Source organism: Melanerpes formicivorus, unplaced genomic scaffold (assembly GCF_026170545.1).
Source record: "Melanerpes formicivorus ecotype bairdi unplaced genomic scaffold, bMelFor1.0.p_v2 SCAF_103, whole genome shotgun sequence".
Taxonomy (NCBI): Eukaryota; Metazoa; Chordata; class Aves; order Piciformes; family Picidae; genus Melanerpes; species Melanerpes formicivorus.
The window spans coordinates 1,900,338-1,913,746 of NW_027142455.1; the positions used below are offsets into that span (position 1 = coordinate 1,900,338).

The following is a 13,409-nucleotide window of genomic DNA, read 5'->3' on the forward strand; positions in this document are numbered from 1 at the left end:
TGCCCTGGGGCTCAGCACCCTCACACCAAAGAGGATTTGCCTAATGTTCAGGTGAAGCCTTCTGGGTTCCAGTTTGTGCCTGTTGCCCCTTAATCTATCCCTGGCCACCACTGAAAAGAGTCCAGCCCCATCCTCATGACCTCCACCCTTTAGATATTCAGTGAGAAGATTCTCTCTCAGTCTGTGCCAGGTCTTATCATGGAATCACAGAACTGCCAGGGCTGGAGGAGACCTCAAGGATCACACAGCCCCAACCCCCTGCCATGGGCAGGGACACCTCACACCACAGCAGCTTGCTCACAGCCACCTCCAGCCTGGCTGCAAACACCTCCAGGCAGGAGGCTTCCACCACCTCCCTGGGCAACCTGGGCCAGGCTCTCACCACCCTCCTGGCCAACAACTTCTTCCTCACAGCCAATCTCAATCTCCCCACTTCTAGTTCTGCTCCACCCCCCCCAGTCCTATCCCTCCCTGACACCCTCCAAAGTCCCTCCCCAGCTTGCTTGCAGCCCCCTGCAGCTCCTGGAAGGCCACCAGAAGGTCTCCTGGGAGCCTTCTCCTCTCCAGCCTGCACAACCCCAACTCCCTCAGGCTGTCTCCACAGCAGAGGTGCTGCAGCCCTTCTGTGAGCTTTGCTGTGCCCAGGTCTGTGGGATGAGAGAAAACCTCTGGTGCCAGCTGCTGGCTACTGTGACCATGGGAGGATTACAGCTGCAGCTAGAGTTACTTCTCCCTGGTTTTCTCTTCCTATGACCTGTTACACCTTGATTTGTGGACCTCATCCTGTGCTGGCTGTCCTCTCACCACCTTCACATTCCTGCAAGGGCATCATGGATTCATAGAATGGATTGAGTTGTAAGGGACCTTAAGGATCATCCAGTTGGGCTGGAAGGGAGCTCAAAGCTCAGCCAGCTCCAACCCCCTGCCATGGGCAGGGACACCTCCCACTGGATGAAGTTGCTCCCCACCAGCACAGGCTGCTCAAGGCCTCATCCAGCCTGGCCCTGAACCCCTCCAGGCAGGAGGCAGCCACAGCCTCCCTGGGCAGCCTGTGCCAGAGTCTCCCCAGCCTGACTCTCAGGGATTTTTGATTGTGATGGAACCTGTGGCTCAATCTGCTCTGAAAAGCAGAAGGACTTTTGGTTAATTGTTTAGAGAAAGAGCTTTTAAGGGCAGCTCTTGGAGAGAGGCCTGGCAGTAGAGTGTTCATGACACTGGCACAGGCTGTCTTGCCTTTCACTTAGGCATCCTGCAGGCAGCCCTTGCCAAGGCCTGGGGAGAGCTCTGCTCCAAGTCCCCACACACATTCCATCGAACTTTCTTGCCCCATACCCAGTTACAAAGCACTTTGTCCCCTGGTGTCTTTGTACCTGAGCAGGGATGAGCCTGCAAGGCTGCTGCAGACCTGTTTGGTGCTCTGGATGGAGTTCACCACAGAGCTCCATTCTGTTCTCCATGACTTCCAGCTATCCAGCTGGGACTCCTGCTCTGTGGGCACTGCTTTGAATTCTCAGGTGTCACTGATGCCTCTTCAGCACTGGTTAGGCCACACCTTGAGTCCTGTGTCCAGTCCTGGGCTCCTCAGTTTAAGGAGGACATCGAGACTCTTGTGGCACACACAAAGGCTTCTGACAGAGATCCCTGCAGTCAGGGCTGGGACAAACCAGCTCTGTTTTTCTGGAGCTGTGCTCTTTCTGTGTCCAGTTCTGGGCCCTTCAGGTTAGGAAAGAGGTTGAGCTGCTGGAAGGTGTCCAGAGAAGGGCAAGAAAGCTGGGGAGGGGTCTGGAGCACAGCCCTGTGAGGAGAGGCTGAGGGAGCTGGGGTTGCTTAGCCTGGAGAAGAGGAGGCTCAGGGGAGACCTTCTTGCTCTCTCCAACTCCCTGCAGGGAGGTTGGAGCCAGGTGGGGGTTGGGCTCTTCTCCCAGGCACCCAGCACCAGAACAAGAGAACACAGTCTCAGGCTGTGCCAGGGGAAGTTTAGGCTAGATGTTAGGAAGAAGTTCTACACAGAGAGAGAGATTGGCCATTGGGATGTGCTGCCCAGGGAGGTGGTGGAGTCCCCATCCCTGGAGGTGTTCAAGAGGGGATTGGATGTGGCACTTGGAGCCATGGTTGAGTTGTCAGGAGGTGTTGGGTGCCAGGTTGGACTTGATGATCTCTGAGGTCTTTTCCAACCTTATTGATTCTATGATTCTCATATTCTTCAGCCTTGACACTGCCATCCACAGGGGAGGGTGACAGAGGGGTGGATGAGTTGCCTTGCATGAAACTCTGAGAGGAAACTGGGATGTGTTTGCTTGTTTGTGCCCTTGCAGCATCCCTCTGAGCTAGACAAGATATTTCCTGACTTCTTTTCCTGCCTTTTGCCAAGGGCCTGCAGTGATAGGATGAGGAGCAATGGCTGTGAGCTGGGAGAGAGGAGACTGAGACTGGAGATGAGGAAGAAACTCTTGCCAATGAGGCTGGGGAGACTCTGGCACAGGCTGCCCAGGGAGGCTGTGGCTGGCTCCTGCCTGGAGGTATTGAGGACCAGGCTGGATGAGGCCTTGAGCAGCCTGTGCTGGTGGGAGGTGTCCCTGCCCATGGCAGGGCCTTGGAGCTGGCTGAGCTGTGAGCTCCCTTCCAACCCATTCTAGGACTGATTCTTACATAAAGGCTCGAAGGCACTGAAGGGAAGGCAAAGCCTTGTGCCCAGAGCTCACAGCCAGAGCTGATCATCAGGAGGCTGGCTGCAGGGAGAGTGATTTCATCAGAGGCTGGGTGCTGAAACACGTGAGCTTTCCTCCCTGGCACACAAACCCTGCGACACCTCACAGCCTGAGCCCCAGCCCTGAGCAGCAGCACGGGCAGGGGGTGGGACACGGCGTCTCCACTACTTGGAAAGCAGGGAGAACGTCCTGGACACTACTGGAGAGCAATCAGCAATGGCTCCCTGGGGCCATCTGGTTCCACTCTTCCTGCTGAGGCCCCGTGTTGCAAGCTGCCTCGCTCACGCAGGCAGCCCTGCTGAACTCTGCCTCTGGTGTACGCAGCACAGAGACCTCTGCAGCAGCTTTCCTAGAAGGGAAGCTCAGCCCCAAGGGAGCAGGACAAGGGCACTGTTGGTTGCCTCAGAAGATGCTATTACAAGAAGGATCTGGAGGTGCTGGAAGGTGTCCAGAGCAGGGCCAGGAGGAGGAGCAGAGGGCTGGAGCTGCTCTGCTCTGAGCACAGCCTGAGAGAGTTGGGGTTGTGCAGGCTGGAGAGGAGAAGGCTCCCAGGAGACCTTCTGGTGGCCTTCCAGGAGCTGCAGGGGGCTCCAAGCAAGCTGGGGAGGGACTTTGGAGGCTGTCAGGGAGGGATAGGACTGGGGGGATGGAGCAGAACTAGAAGTGGGGAGCTTGAGATTGGCTGTGAGGAAGAAGTTGTTGGCCAGGAGGGTGGTGAGAGCCTGGCACAGGCTGCCCAGGGAGGTGGTGGAAGCCTCCTGCCTGGAGGTGTTTGCAGCCAGGCTGGAGGTGGCTGTGAGCAACCTGCTGTGGTGTGAGGTCTCCCTCCCAAGCCTGGCAATCCTGTGATTCTCTGCTCTGCAGAAGCAAGTCCCAGGTGTTTGTGGGGTTGCCTGGCACACACAAACATCACAGGTAAGGACAAAAGGCATCATCAGAGTCTGGCTTCCAGAGATGCTGACAGCTCTTGGGGTGGTCTGCACCACCAGTGGCCCCAGTCAGCAATGCCAAGTGACATGCTGGAGCCAGCCAGGTGACATGCTGGAGACAACAGCACGACCACCTGCCTCTTTAAAGCCTCCCTTTAACCTGCATTGTCCTTGGCTGCCCACAGCCAAGGTCTTACCTTAAAAGCAAACAGACTGTTTGCTCGTGCAGCCTTATCTCCTGTGTACCAACTGCTCCCCCTTTGCTGTCCCAGGACACAGAGGGAGCAAAGGCAGCTTGCATGAGGAGCTGCCTGGCACCCCAACGTGCACAGGCAGGAGCCAGCTGGCAGGGCTGCGGCAGGAGTTTGAGCCATGTGAGGAGCTGCCATGGGAACCCTGCTGACAGGGCTCACTGCAGGGTTAGCAGCAGCTGCAGGATTAGGGCAGTGCTTTCTAGCTGGGGAGACAAAGATCAGTTTGAGGGGGATAATTCCCCAGCCTGGCAGTGCCAGTCCCCCGTGGGGCACTCAGCAGAGCTTACTGCTGACGTGGTGCCTGTCCCCTGGAGCAGCATTAACCTCCTCACAGAGGTAAGCTGGAGGGCCAAGGCAGCAGGATGTAAACAACCCCAGATGAAATTGCTGTTGGGAAATCAAGTGAAACTAACTCCAACCTTCCTGTGGCTGATGCTATTTTTTTTCACCCAGGCAGAGGGGGAACCTGGAGGCTTGTGAAACGCTGAGCAAAAGAGGAAGCAGCTCTGGCTGCAAGGCAAAGTTGTTCTCATGGTTACCAGTGCTGGGGAGGAGTCTGCAAGCAAGGTTCAGTGATCAGTTCTGTCACTGATCATAGAATCACAGGATGGTCTGGCTTGGAAGGGACATCCAAAGGCCATCCAGTCCAACCCCCTCTGCAGTTGAGTTGCCCAGAGCCCTCTCCAGCCTCACCTGGAACAGCTCCAGGGATGGAGCCTCAGCCACCTCCCTGGGCAGCCTGCTGCAGTGTTCCAGCAGCCTCCTGCTGCAGAACTTGTTCCTCACATCCAATCTCCATCTGCTCTGCTCTGCTCTGAAGCCATTGCCCCTGGGCCTGTCCCTGCAGGCCTTTGGGCACAGTCTCTCTGCAGCCTGCTTGTAGCCCCTTCAGGTCCTGGCAGGCTGCTCTGAGGTCTGCCTGGAGCCTTCTCCTCTCCAGGCTGAACACCCCCAGCTCCCTCAGCCTGGCCCCAGAGCAGAGCTGCTCCAACCCCCTGAGCATTCTCATGGCCTCCTCTGGAGCCTCTCCATCAGCTCCAGGTCCTTCCTGTGCTGAGGGCTCCAGCCCTGCACTCCAGGTGAGGTCTCCCCAGAGCAGAGCCCAGTGGCAGAATCACCTCACTGGCTCTGCTGGCAGCACTGCTTTGGATGCAGCCCAGGATGTGATTTGCCTCCTGTGCTGCAAGCTCACACTGCCTGCTCCTGTCCAGCTGATCTCTAGTCACAGCCTGTTGACTGCATCTTCTGCAGCCCAATCCTTGCTCTGGAAACAGCAAGACACAATTTTCCCTTTGGTTTTGGCTACACCAGGTTTTGTGTCACCAGGGGTGTGTGGGGTGAAAGCCCTGTGGTGTTTTGGTGTTAAAGCCCTTTCAGAGAGTCAAGGCTCAAGTGTCCCAAGGCTCAGCTCTTCAGGTGGAGGAGGTGAGGGCTGACCAGGGTTGTGCAACTACCTCAAACACAGGGGAGGAAGGAAATTACAAAAGCAAGTAGTGGTATGAGAGGGAGAGAGGGAAGGGCAGGTATGGGGCATAAGCAGAGGGCTTGAGATAAGTGGAGTTAGCTCTTGAGGTGTTCCAGGATGGAGCTAATACAGACCAAGGGGAGTACCTGGCAGCTAGGTCAGGGGGTGGGCTCCAGGGTAGGACCTGGAGGAAAGATAAGGTTTGACTCCTGCCTCTTTGGTGGATGGAAAGTGTGAGTGCTTCATGAGCTCTGCTGGTTAAGGCTGGAGCATGAGGCCCAAGCTGAGCTCAAATGTGGGCTCTGTAGAAGGGTTACCTGGGAGGCAGCTCCAGCCAGCTGCGAGGCAGTAAGCTGAGGCTGCTCTTACAGCCTGTCTGGTCCCTCTGCAGGGGGGCTGCCAGCCTGCCCTGTGTCCTTTGAGAGGAGATTTGGAGAGGAAAGGAGGAGGCCTGCTTGGGGGATCTCCCCTAACAGAACTGGGAAATCCCTGTGGGGAGGAAGGCTTGGCTGATTGCTTTGAGACCTGCTAGGGCAAGGCATAACAGCCTCCCAAAGGAGACATTTCTGAGCAGTTATAAGGCACATCCATGCCAAGATTAAATCAGGTTTTCTGTTTGCCTGGTTTGTTTTCCCTTAAGCTTTGGTAGAAAGTGCCTTTGCCCCTTGGTGAATCTGTTAAAACAACCTCTTGATGCTTTTTGTTTTGCAACCCTCCAAACCTCCCTCCTGCTGACCTTCCTTCCTTGCTTTGAGTCCAGCAGCTTCTTCTCTTGCTGTGCTCACAGGGTCACAGATGCCAGGGGTTAGAAGGGACCCAAATTGATCATCCAGTCCAACCCCCCCTGCCAGAGCAGGAGCATAGAATCCAGCCCAGGTCACACAGGAACACATCCAGACAGGGCTGGGAAGGCTCCAGAGCAGGAGACTCCACAACCTCTCTGGGCAGCCTGCTCCAGGCCTCTGGGATGCTCACAGTGCAGAAGTTCCTCCTCATGCTGAGGTGGAACCTCCTGTGCTGCAGTTTCCATCCACTGCTCCTTGTCCTATCCTAGGGCACAACTGAGCAGAGCCTGTCCCTGTCCCCTCCCTCCTGACCCCCAGCCCTCAGCTATTGATAGACATTGATCAGATCCCTCTCAGCCTTCTCCTCTCCAGACTGAACAGCCCCAGGGCTCTCAGCCTCTCCTCCCCAGGCAGTGCTCCAGTCCCCTAATCACCCTTGCGGCCCTCTGCTGGACTCTCTCCAGCAGATCCCTGTCCCTTCTGAACTGGGGAGCCCAGAACTGAAGGCAGTACTCAAGATGAGGTCTGACCAGGGCAGAGCACAGGCAGAGGAGAACCTCCCTGGCTCTGCTGGACACACTCCTCTTAATACACCCCAGGACCCCATTGGCCTTCTTGCTTTGGATGTCCCTGCAAGCTCTCACCCTTATCTGCTTGCTGAAATGACTGTGGTCTGGATTGCATGTGAGAAGGGGATCTTTCCAGAACCTGAAAGCAGTTTTGACCTCCTGATGGTGTTGGTCTCTTACCCAGTGCTGTTCTGTCGTGATGTGCCATGGGCTTGCCTTGTCCAGTTCTGGGCTCCTCAATTCCAGGACATTGAGAGACTTGAAGGTGTCCAGGGAAGGGCAACAAAGCTGGGGAGGGGTCTGGAGCACAGCCCTGTGAGGAGAGGCTGAGGGAGCTGGGGTTGCTTAGCCTGCAGAAGAGGAGGCTCAGGGGAGACCTTCTTGCTCTCTCCAACTCCCTGAAGGGAGCTTGGAGCCAGGTGGGGGTTGGGCTCTTCACCACAGAGCTCCATTCTGATCTCCATGACTTCCAGCTATCCAGCTGGGACTCCTGCTCTGTGGGCACTGCTTTGAATTCTCAGGTGTCACTGATGCCTCTTCAGCACTGGTTAGGCCACACCTTGAGTCCTGTGTCCAGTCCTGGGCTCCTCAGTTTAAGAAGGACATCGAGACTCTTGTGGCACACACAGAAGCTTCTGACAGAGATCCCTGCAGTCAGGGCTGGGACAAACCACCTCTGTTTTTCTGGAGCTGTGCTCTTTCTGTGTCCAGTTCTGGGCCCTTCAGGTTAGGAAAGAGGTTGAGCTGCTGGAAGGTGTCCAGAGAAGGGCAAGAAAGCTGGGGAGGGGTCTGGAGCACAGCCCTGTGAGGAGAGGCTGAGGGAGCTGGGGTTGCTTAGCCTGGAGAAGAGAAGGCTCAGGGGAGACCTTCTTGCTCTCTCCAACTCCCTGGAGGGAGGTTGGAGCCAGGTGGGGGTTGGGCTCTTCTCCCAGGCACCCAGCGCCAGAACAAGAGGACACAGTCTCAAGCTGTGCCAGGGGAGGTTTAGGCTGGAGGTGAGGAGAAAGTTCTTCCCAGAAGTAGGAATTGGCCATTGGAATGTGCTGCCCAGGGAGGTGGTGGAGTCCCCATCCCTGGAGGTGTTCCAGAGGGGCTTGGATGTGGCACTTGGAGCCATGGTTGAGTTGTCAGGAGGTGTTGGGTGACAGCTTGGACTTGATGCTCTCTGAGGTCTTTTCCAACCTTATTGCTTCTATGCTTCTTGTGCTGTGCTGAACCTTGCCTCCCTCAGCTTTTCCCTTCCTCTCCTATGTCTTGCCCAGGGGCTGTATGCCAAAACAAAGGGTGAGAAGAACTTAGTTCTGTCCTAGTCAAACCCATCGCGGCCACAGGAAACTCGAACCAGCACGTTTGGCGATGGGATGCCAGGCTGCCGCCTGCCTCGGGGTGCCGTGAGGGCGCCCGTTTAGCCTCTGCCCCTGAAAGCAGCCGCTGCCACCCCTGCAATACCCTCAGGACCCGCGCTGGGAGCGCGGTTCACCGGAGGAAGGGTTGGAAGGAGGAGCCGCGCTCCGCCCGCCCCAACCGGGGGCGCGCCGAGGGGCCGATCCGACGGCCGGCAGCCACGGCGCCCTCCCCCGGCTCGGCCCCTCCGCAAGCCGAGGGCGGGTCCGCGGCGGGGGCTACCTCATAAAAGCTTCGCCGGCGGCCCCCGGCAACCCAACGGCAGCCTTTGCCGTCCCTCATCGGCCGCCTTTCCGAGCCTCCCGTCTCTCCCGTCGGGGCGGCGCGCTGCGCTGCGAGCGGAGCCCCCGCGGCTCACCCTCCTCCTCCTCCTCCTCCTCACCGCAACCTCTGCCGCCGGCAGCGGGGCGCGGAGGCCATGTTCCCCCTGGACTCCCCCTGGAATATTTCCTTCGCCGGCTGCGGTTTCTTGGGGGTCTACCACATCGGGGTGGCCAGCTGCCTGCAGGAGCATGCCCCCTTCCTCGTCGCCAACGCCAAGAAGGTGTACGGCGCCTCCGCCGGGGCGCTCACCGCCACCGCCCTCGTTAGCGGCGCCTGCCTCGGTAAGCAAGGGGCGAGCCGGGGTTGGGGAGGGAGCTGGCGAGCTGGGGGGGGAGCTGGCGAGCCGGGGGGGGGCTGGCGAGCCGTCCGGCTCGCCAGCCCCCCCCCGGCTCGCCAGCTCCCCCCCAGCCCCGGCTCGCCAGCCGCCGCCGCCTGGGTTATCGTCGCAGCAGCGCTGGGAGGGTGGAAGCAGCGCTCCGCCGCTCCCCGATGCGGGCGGCGCTGTGTTTGTGAGCTTTTTATTGCCTTCCTTCCTTTCGAGTTCCTTATTCACCCTCTTAACGCCTTGTCGTGTCCCCCCCCCCCAACTCCGCCGCCGTCGCCGCCGCCAGGTCCCTCGGGTAAGCCGGAGAGGCGATGGGTTCCAGCACCCCGCAGGGTGGGTAGAGGGTTCAGCCTCGCAGAGCAAGGCAGGTCAAGAGAGGGGGCCCTGCTTTTGCGCCCCCCCCCCGACGCCCATGGGGACGTGGGTTCAGGGTTTAGTTTGCTCGAGGTCTTGGTGGGGGCTGATGGTGAGGAGAGAAGGCAGTGGGGAGAGCTGTGAAGGGATTGGAACATCGCTCCCAGGAAGAAAGGCTGAGAGACCTGGCGGCTGCTTAGCCTGGAGAAGGAGCAGCCTGAGAGGGGGTCTGATCAGTGCTTGTAAATCTCTGAGGGGTGGGTGGCAAGAGGAAGGGGCCAGGTTCTTTCGGGTGGTGTCCTGTGATGGCACGAAGGGCAGTGGACACAAACTGGAAGCCGGGAGGTTCCACCTCAACAGGAGGAGAAAGTTGTTTGGTGTGAGGGTGCTGAGCCCTGGAGCAGGCTGCCCAGAGGGGTTGTGGAGTCTCCTGCTCTGTGAGACTTTCAGACTCCACTTGGATGTATCCCTGTGTGACCTGCCCTGGGTGCCCTTGTTTTGGCAGGAGGGGGTGGACTGGATGATCTCCAGAGGTCTCTTCCAAGCCCTAACACCCTGTGATTCGATGACCTCTTGCTGTGTGGGCACCAGCCCTCGGTGGAGTGGCTGGAATGAAGGCTTCAAGCAGTGTGTTGTGTGGCCAGGTTGGAGTGGAGGAGCGCTTCTGAGTAACTATGAGTAGCTAGCTCTTGATTCTGAGCCCCTTTCTTTCAGCCAGAAGGTTATTACACAGAGTCACAGAATGTTAGGGGCTGGAAGGGACCTCAAAAGCTCATCCAGTCTGACCCCCTGCCAGAGCAGGGGCACCTAGAGCAGGTCACACAGGAACACAGCCAGGCAGGTGCTGAATATCTCCAGAGAGGGAGACTCCACAACTCCCCTGGGCAGCCTCTGTCACCCTCAGTGACAAAATCCTTCCTCCTGTTTCCATGGAGCTTCCTCTGCCTCAGCTTCCACCACTGCCCCTTGTGCTGTCCTTGGGCATCCCCCAGCAGAGCCTGGCTCCAGCCCCTGGGCATCACCCTGCACAGCTTTATCAACATGAACGAGGTCACCCCTCAGGCTCCTTCTCTCCATGCTCCAGAGCCCTCAGCTCCCTCAAGCTCTCATGAGGAAGATGTTCCACTGCCCTAATCATCTTCGTGGCTCTGTGCTGGGCTCTTTCAAGCAGTTCCCTGAGGCCCTTCCTGAACTGAGGGGCCCAGGACTGGACACAGTACTCCAGCTGCAGGCTCAGCAGGGCAGAGTAGAGGGGGTGTAGGGTGCTGAGTCGTTTCCTTGCCCTGTGCAAAAGCTACATCTGGAGATGTACAGAAGAAGAAAGCTTAAGGAGTTCTCTCTGGTGCAGGCCTGCAGTGCAGTCTGTCCCAGCTGAGGGCATGCCTGGGGAGCTACCATCAGACTTGGTAGCTCAGCAGTGGTTGGAGTTTGGGATGTAAAAGATCTTTTCCACCCTGTGAAGAGGATGGTGTGTGGTGCCTGTGGGTTTCTCTGTTTTGAAGTGGAGCTGGTTTGCATATGGGGAGGTGTGTGTGCAGGGTGGGGTGGGGGGGGGGGTGAGCAAGCAGGTGCGAGGATCTGTACTTGAAAGCTTTGGGTTTGAGAGCAGGATCAGTTTCTGTGCTTGCTAAACCTGGAAGGTGAATGGGATGGGAGAGGCTCAGGTGGCTCCAGTCTCAGAGAATGACAAGTCCCTCCTAGGGCCAAGGGAAGCCAGAGCTGCTTGCTGTTTGAGCTCTTCTCCTCTTGCTCACAGGGGTCTCTCCATGGTGCTCCCTGTTCCTTGGGGGTGGGTTGGAGTCTGGCCACGCAGCCCTCCTGCAGCAAGAGTTAGCTTTCTCTGTGCAGTTAGCTTTGAAGTTTCCCCCTCCTTGGCACCTGAAGTTACTGAAGTGTGAACCCTTGCTCCTGGAGCTTAATGAGAAGCTCAACCCCCAGCCTGGACCTCAGAGGCTGTTGTCCTGCTGTGGTGCTGACTTTTATCATGGGCAGAGGGAAAGGCCTTCTTTAAGCCCTTGTGCTCCAGGGGGCCTTTGCTGACAGCTGCCAGGTTGGTTGCTTCGCTTGCTGTTGCTTCTGTTATAGAATCACAGAATCATTTTGGCTTGGAAAAGCCCTTTGGGGTCCTCAGGTCCAGCTGTGATCTGCCTCTGCTAAGCCCTGAGGGGGTGGCTGCCCACTTGGCTCTCAGAGTGGTCCCTGTGTCACTTGGAGGTGTGGCAGGGACGCGAGACGGCGTGATGGCAGTGCCCAGGTCACTTGCCTTGCTCAGGTGTCATTACAGTGCTGAGCAGGTCTGTTATCACATCTATTTATAGGTCTGGAGCAGCCACACAGTGCCAGGCCTTGCCCTCAGGGAGTTGCCCAGCCTGGCAGAGAGCTTTCTGTGAATCAGGGCTAGACTAAGTTTCCCCACTCCCTGCTGAGGGGCATAAGGGGAGGCTTGATAAAGAGGAGTGGGTTAGGGACCACCCTCTAGGCAGCATTCACCTCCCTCCTGAAAGAGGGCAAACCATGCTGTCTAGAGCCAGCCAAGGCTTGGGTTCTCACCCTGCCTCAATCTGACTTCCCTGGGGTGGCTTTCTTTTGGCTCTGCCTGTGTGCCTGGCGTGTGTGGTGGGCAGAGAGCAGCCCCAAGGGCACGGAGCTGACTTGTGAAAGTAAAAGCAGAGGGGATGTTTGTTTGGGATGTGGTACTGCTGCTCTTTGTCCCTGTCATAAAGCCTCCTGACACTGCAGATTGCAGGCAGAGGTCCAGGGGTTAGGATGAGCTCATAGGACAGAAGGGGACAGGGCAAAAGGTGCAGCTGCAGCCTGGATGGGAGAGCAGTGATTCACACTATGGGCTGTCAGAGGACCTGAGTGTCTGCTGTGCAGCTGGGAGGAGGTGCAATAGAGGCACAGAATTGTGTGGCTTGGAAGAGACCTCTAAGATCATCCAGTCCAAGCATCAACCCAACCCCACCATGGCCACAGGTTTCTTGAACCCCTCCAGGCATGGGGACTCCACCACCTCCCTGGGCAGCCTCTGCCAAGCCCTGACCACTCTGGCAGCAAAGACATTTTTCCTCCTCTCCAGCCTAACCCTCCCCTGGCACAATTTGAGGCCAGTTCCTCTCCTATCACCTGAGAGTAGGGAGAAGAGAAGCCTGTGGGCTCTGACACCCCTGCCCATTGGATGGGAGTGCTCAGTAGGGTGGCAAGCAGAGGGCACTTCTGCAGAGCCCTTGCTTGTTTGGTGGGGTGCAGATAAGGTTGGTGCCTTCAGGCATTGGTACTTGGCTCTGAATTCAAGGAGGCTCTGCTGGGTGAAGATAAACACTTCCTGGGGAGGACTAGAAGAAACCTTCTTCCTTTGGGGCTTTTCTTGGTTCTGGAGAATAGAATAGAATAGAATAGACCAGGTTGGAAGAGACCTTCAAGATCATCGTGTCCAACCTATCATCCAACACCACCCAACCAACTAACCCATGGCACCAAGCACCCTGTCAAGTCTCCTCCTGAACACCTCTAGTGATGGTGACTCCACCACCTCCCTGGGCAGCACATTCCAGTGGGCAATCTCTCTCTCTGTGTAGAACTTCCTCCTAACCTCCAGCCTAAACCTCCCCTGGCACAGCTTGAGACTGTGTCCTCTTGTTCTGGTGCTGGCTGCCTGGGAGAAGAGACCAACCTCTGCCTGTCTACAACCCCTAAGCTCACAAATGGAACTAAATAGACTGAGACTTACTTAGACTTACTTAGTCCTTTGAGACCAGGATTTTTCCTGGGTCTCAGAGTGTGAGGTCCCACTTCTTCTCTGCCTTTTTCCTGTTGGCCTTTACATGTGTCCAGCTCAGCCTGGAACTGAGGTCCCCTCCCTGAGTGAAGAGCAGAAAGGCCAAAATGCCCTCATTTGTACATGGCAGCAAGGCTTTGCTGTGGGCTAACACTGGGCTGAGGGGCCTGACCAAAATGATCTGCAGCCTTCAGAGCCCTCTGTGGACTTCAGAGGCCCATTTGAGAACAGCAAATGAAACAGCATTGGGCAGACAGAGGACCTTACATCTAAATGGGAACCTAGGAGGTATTTATGGTCTGGTATGACCTCATCTAGCTCTGATTTCACCTCATCTGATGTGACCTCCACCAGTAAGTTGTAGGGATGTTGGATTTACCCTCCAGGGCTGCAGCAGTGGTGTTGTGCCACATCTGAACTGCTCTCTCCAGCTTTGCTGGTCACTGGCACGGAAAAGCACTGCTGCTGGTTGGTTGTTTCCTACTACAATCACAAAATGGTTTAGACTGGAAGG

At 57.1% G+C, this 13,409-nt stretch overlaps 1 protein-coding gene across 1 annotated transcript in view; it reads left to right on the forward strand.

The window, feature by feature from the left end:
• The first annotated feature begins 8,365 nt into the window (after positions 1 to 8,365).
• Positions 8,366 to 13,409, forward strand: part of PNPLA2 (patatin like phospholipase domain containing 2) — a 46,387-nt gene continuing 41,343 nt past the window's right edge. Inside the window, exon 1 of the mRNA XM_068166637.1 lies at positions 8,366 to 8,719. Within this exon, the coding sequence (XP_068022738.1) occupies positions 8,533 to 8,719 (187 nt within the window). The 5' untranslated portion in view covers positions 8,366 to 8,532. The remainder of the gene's footprint in view (positions 8,720 to 13,409) is intronic.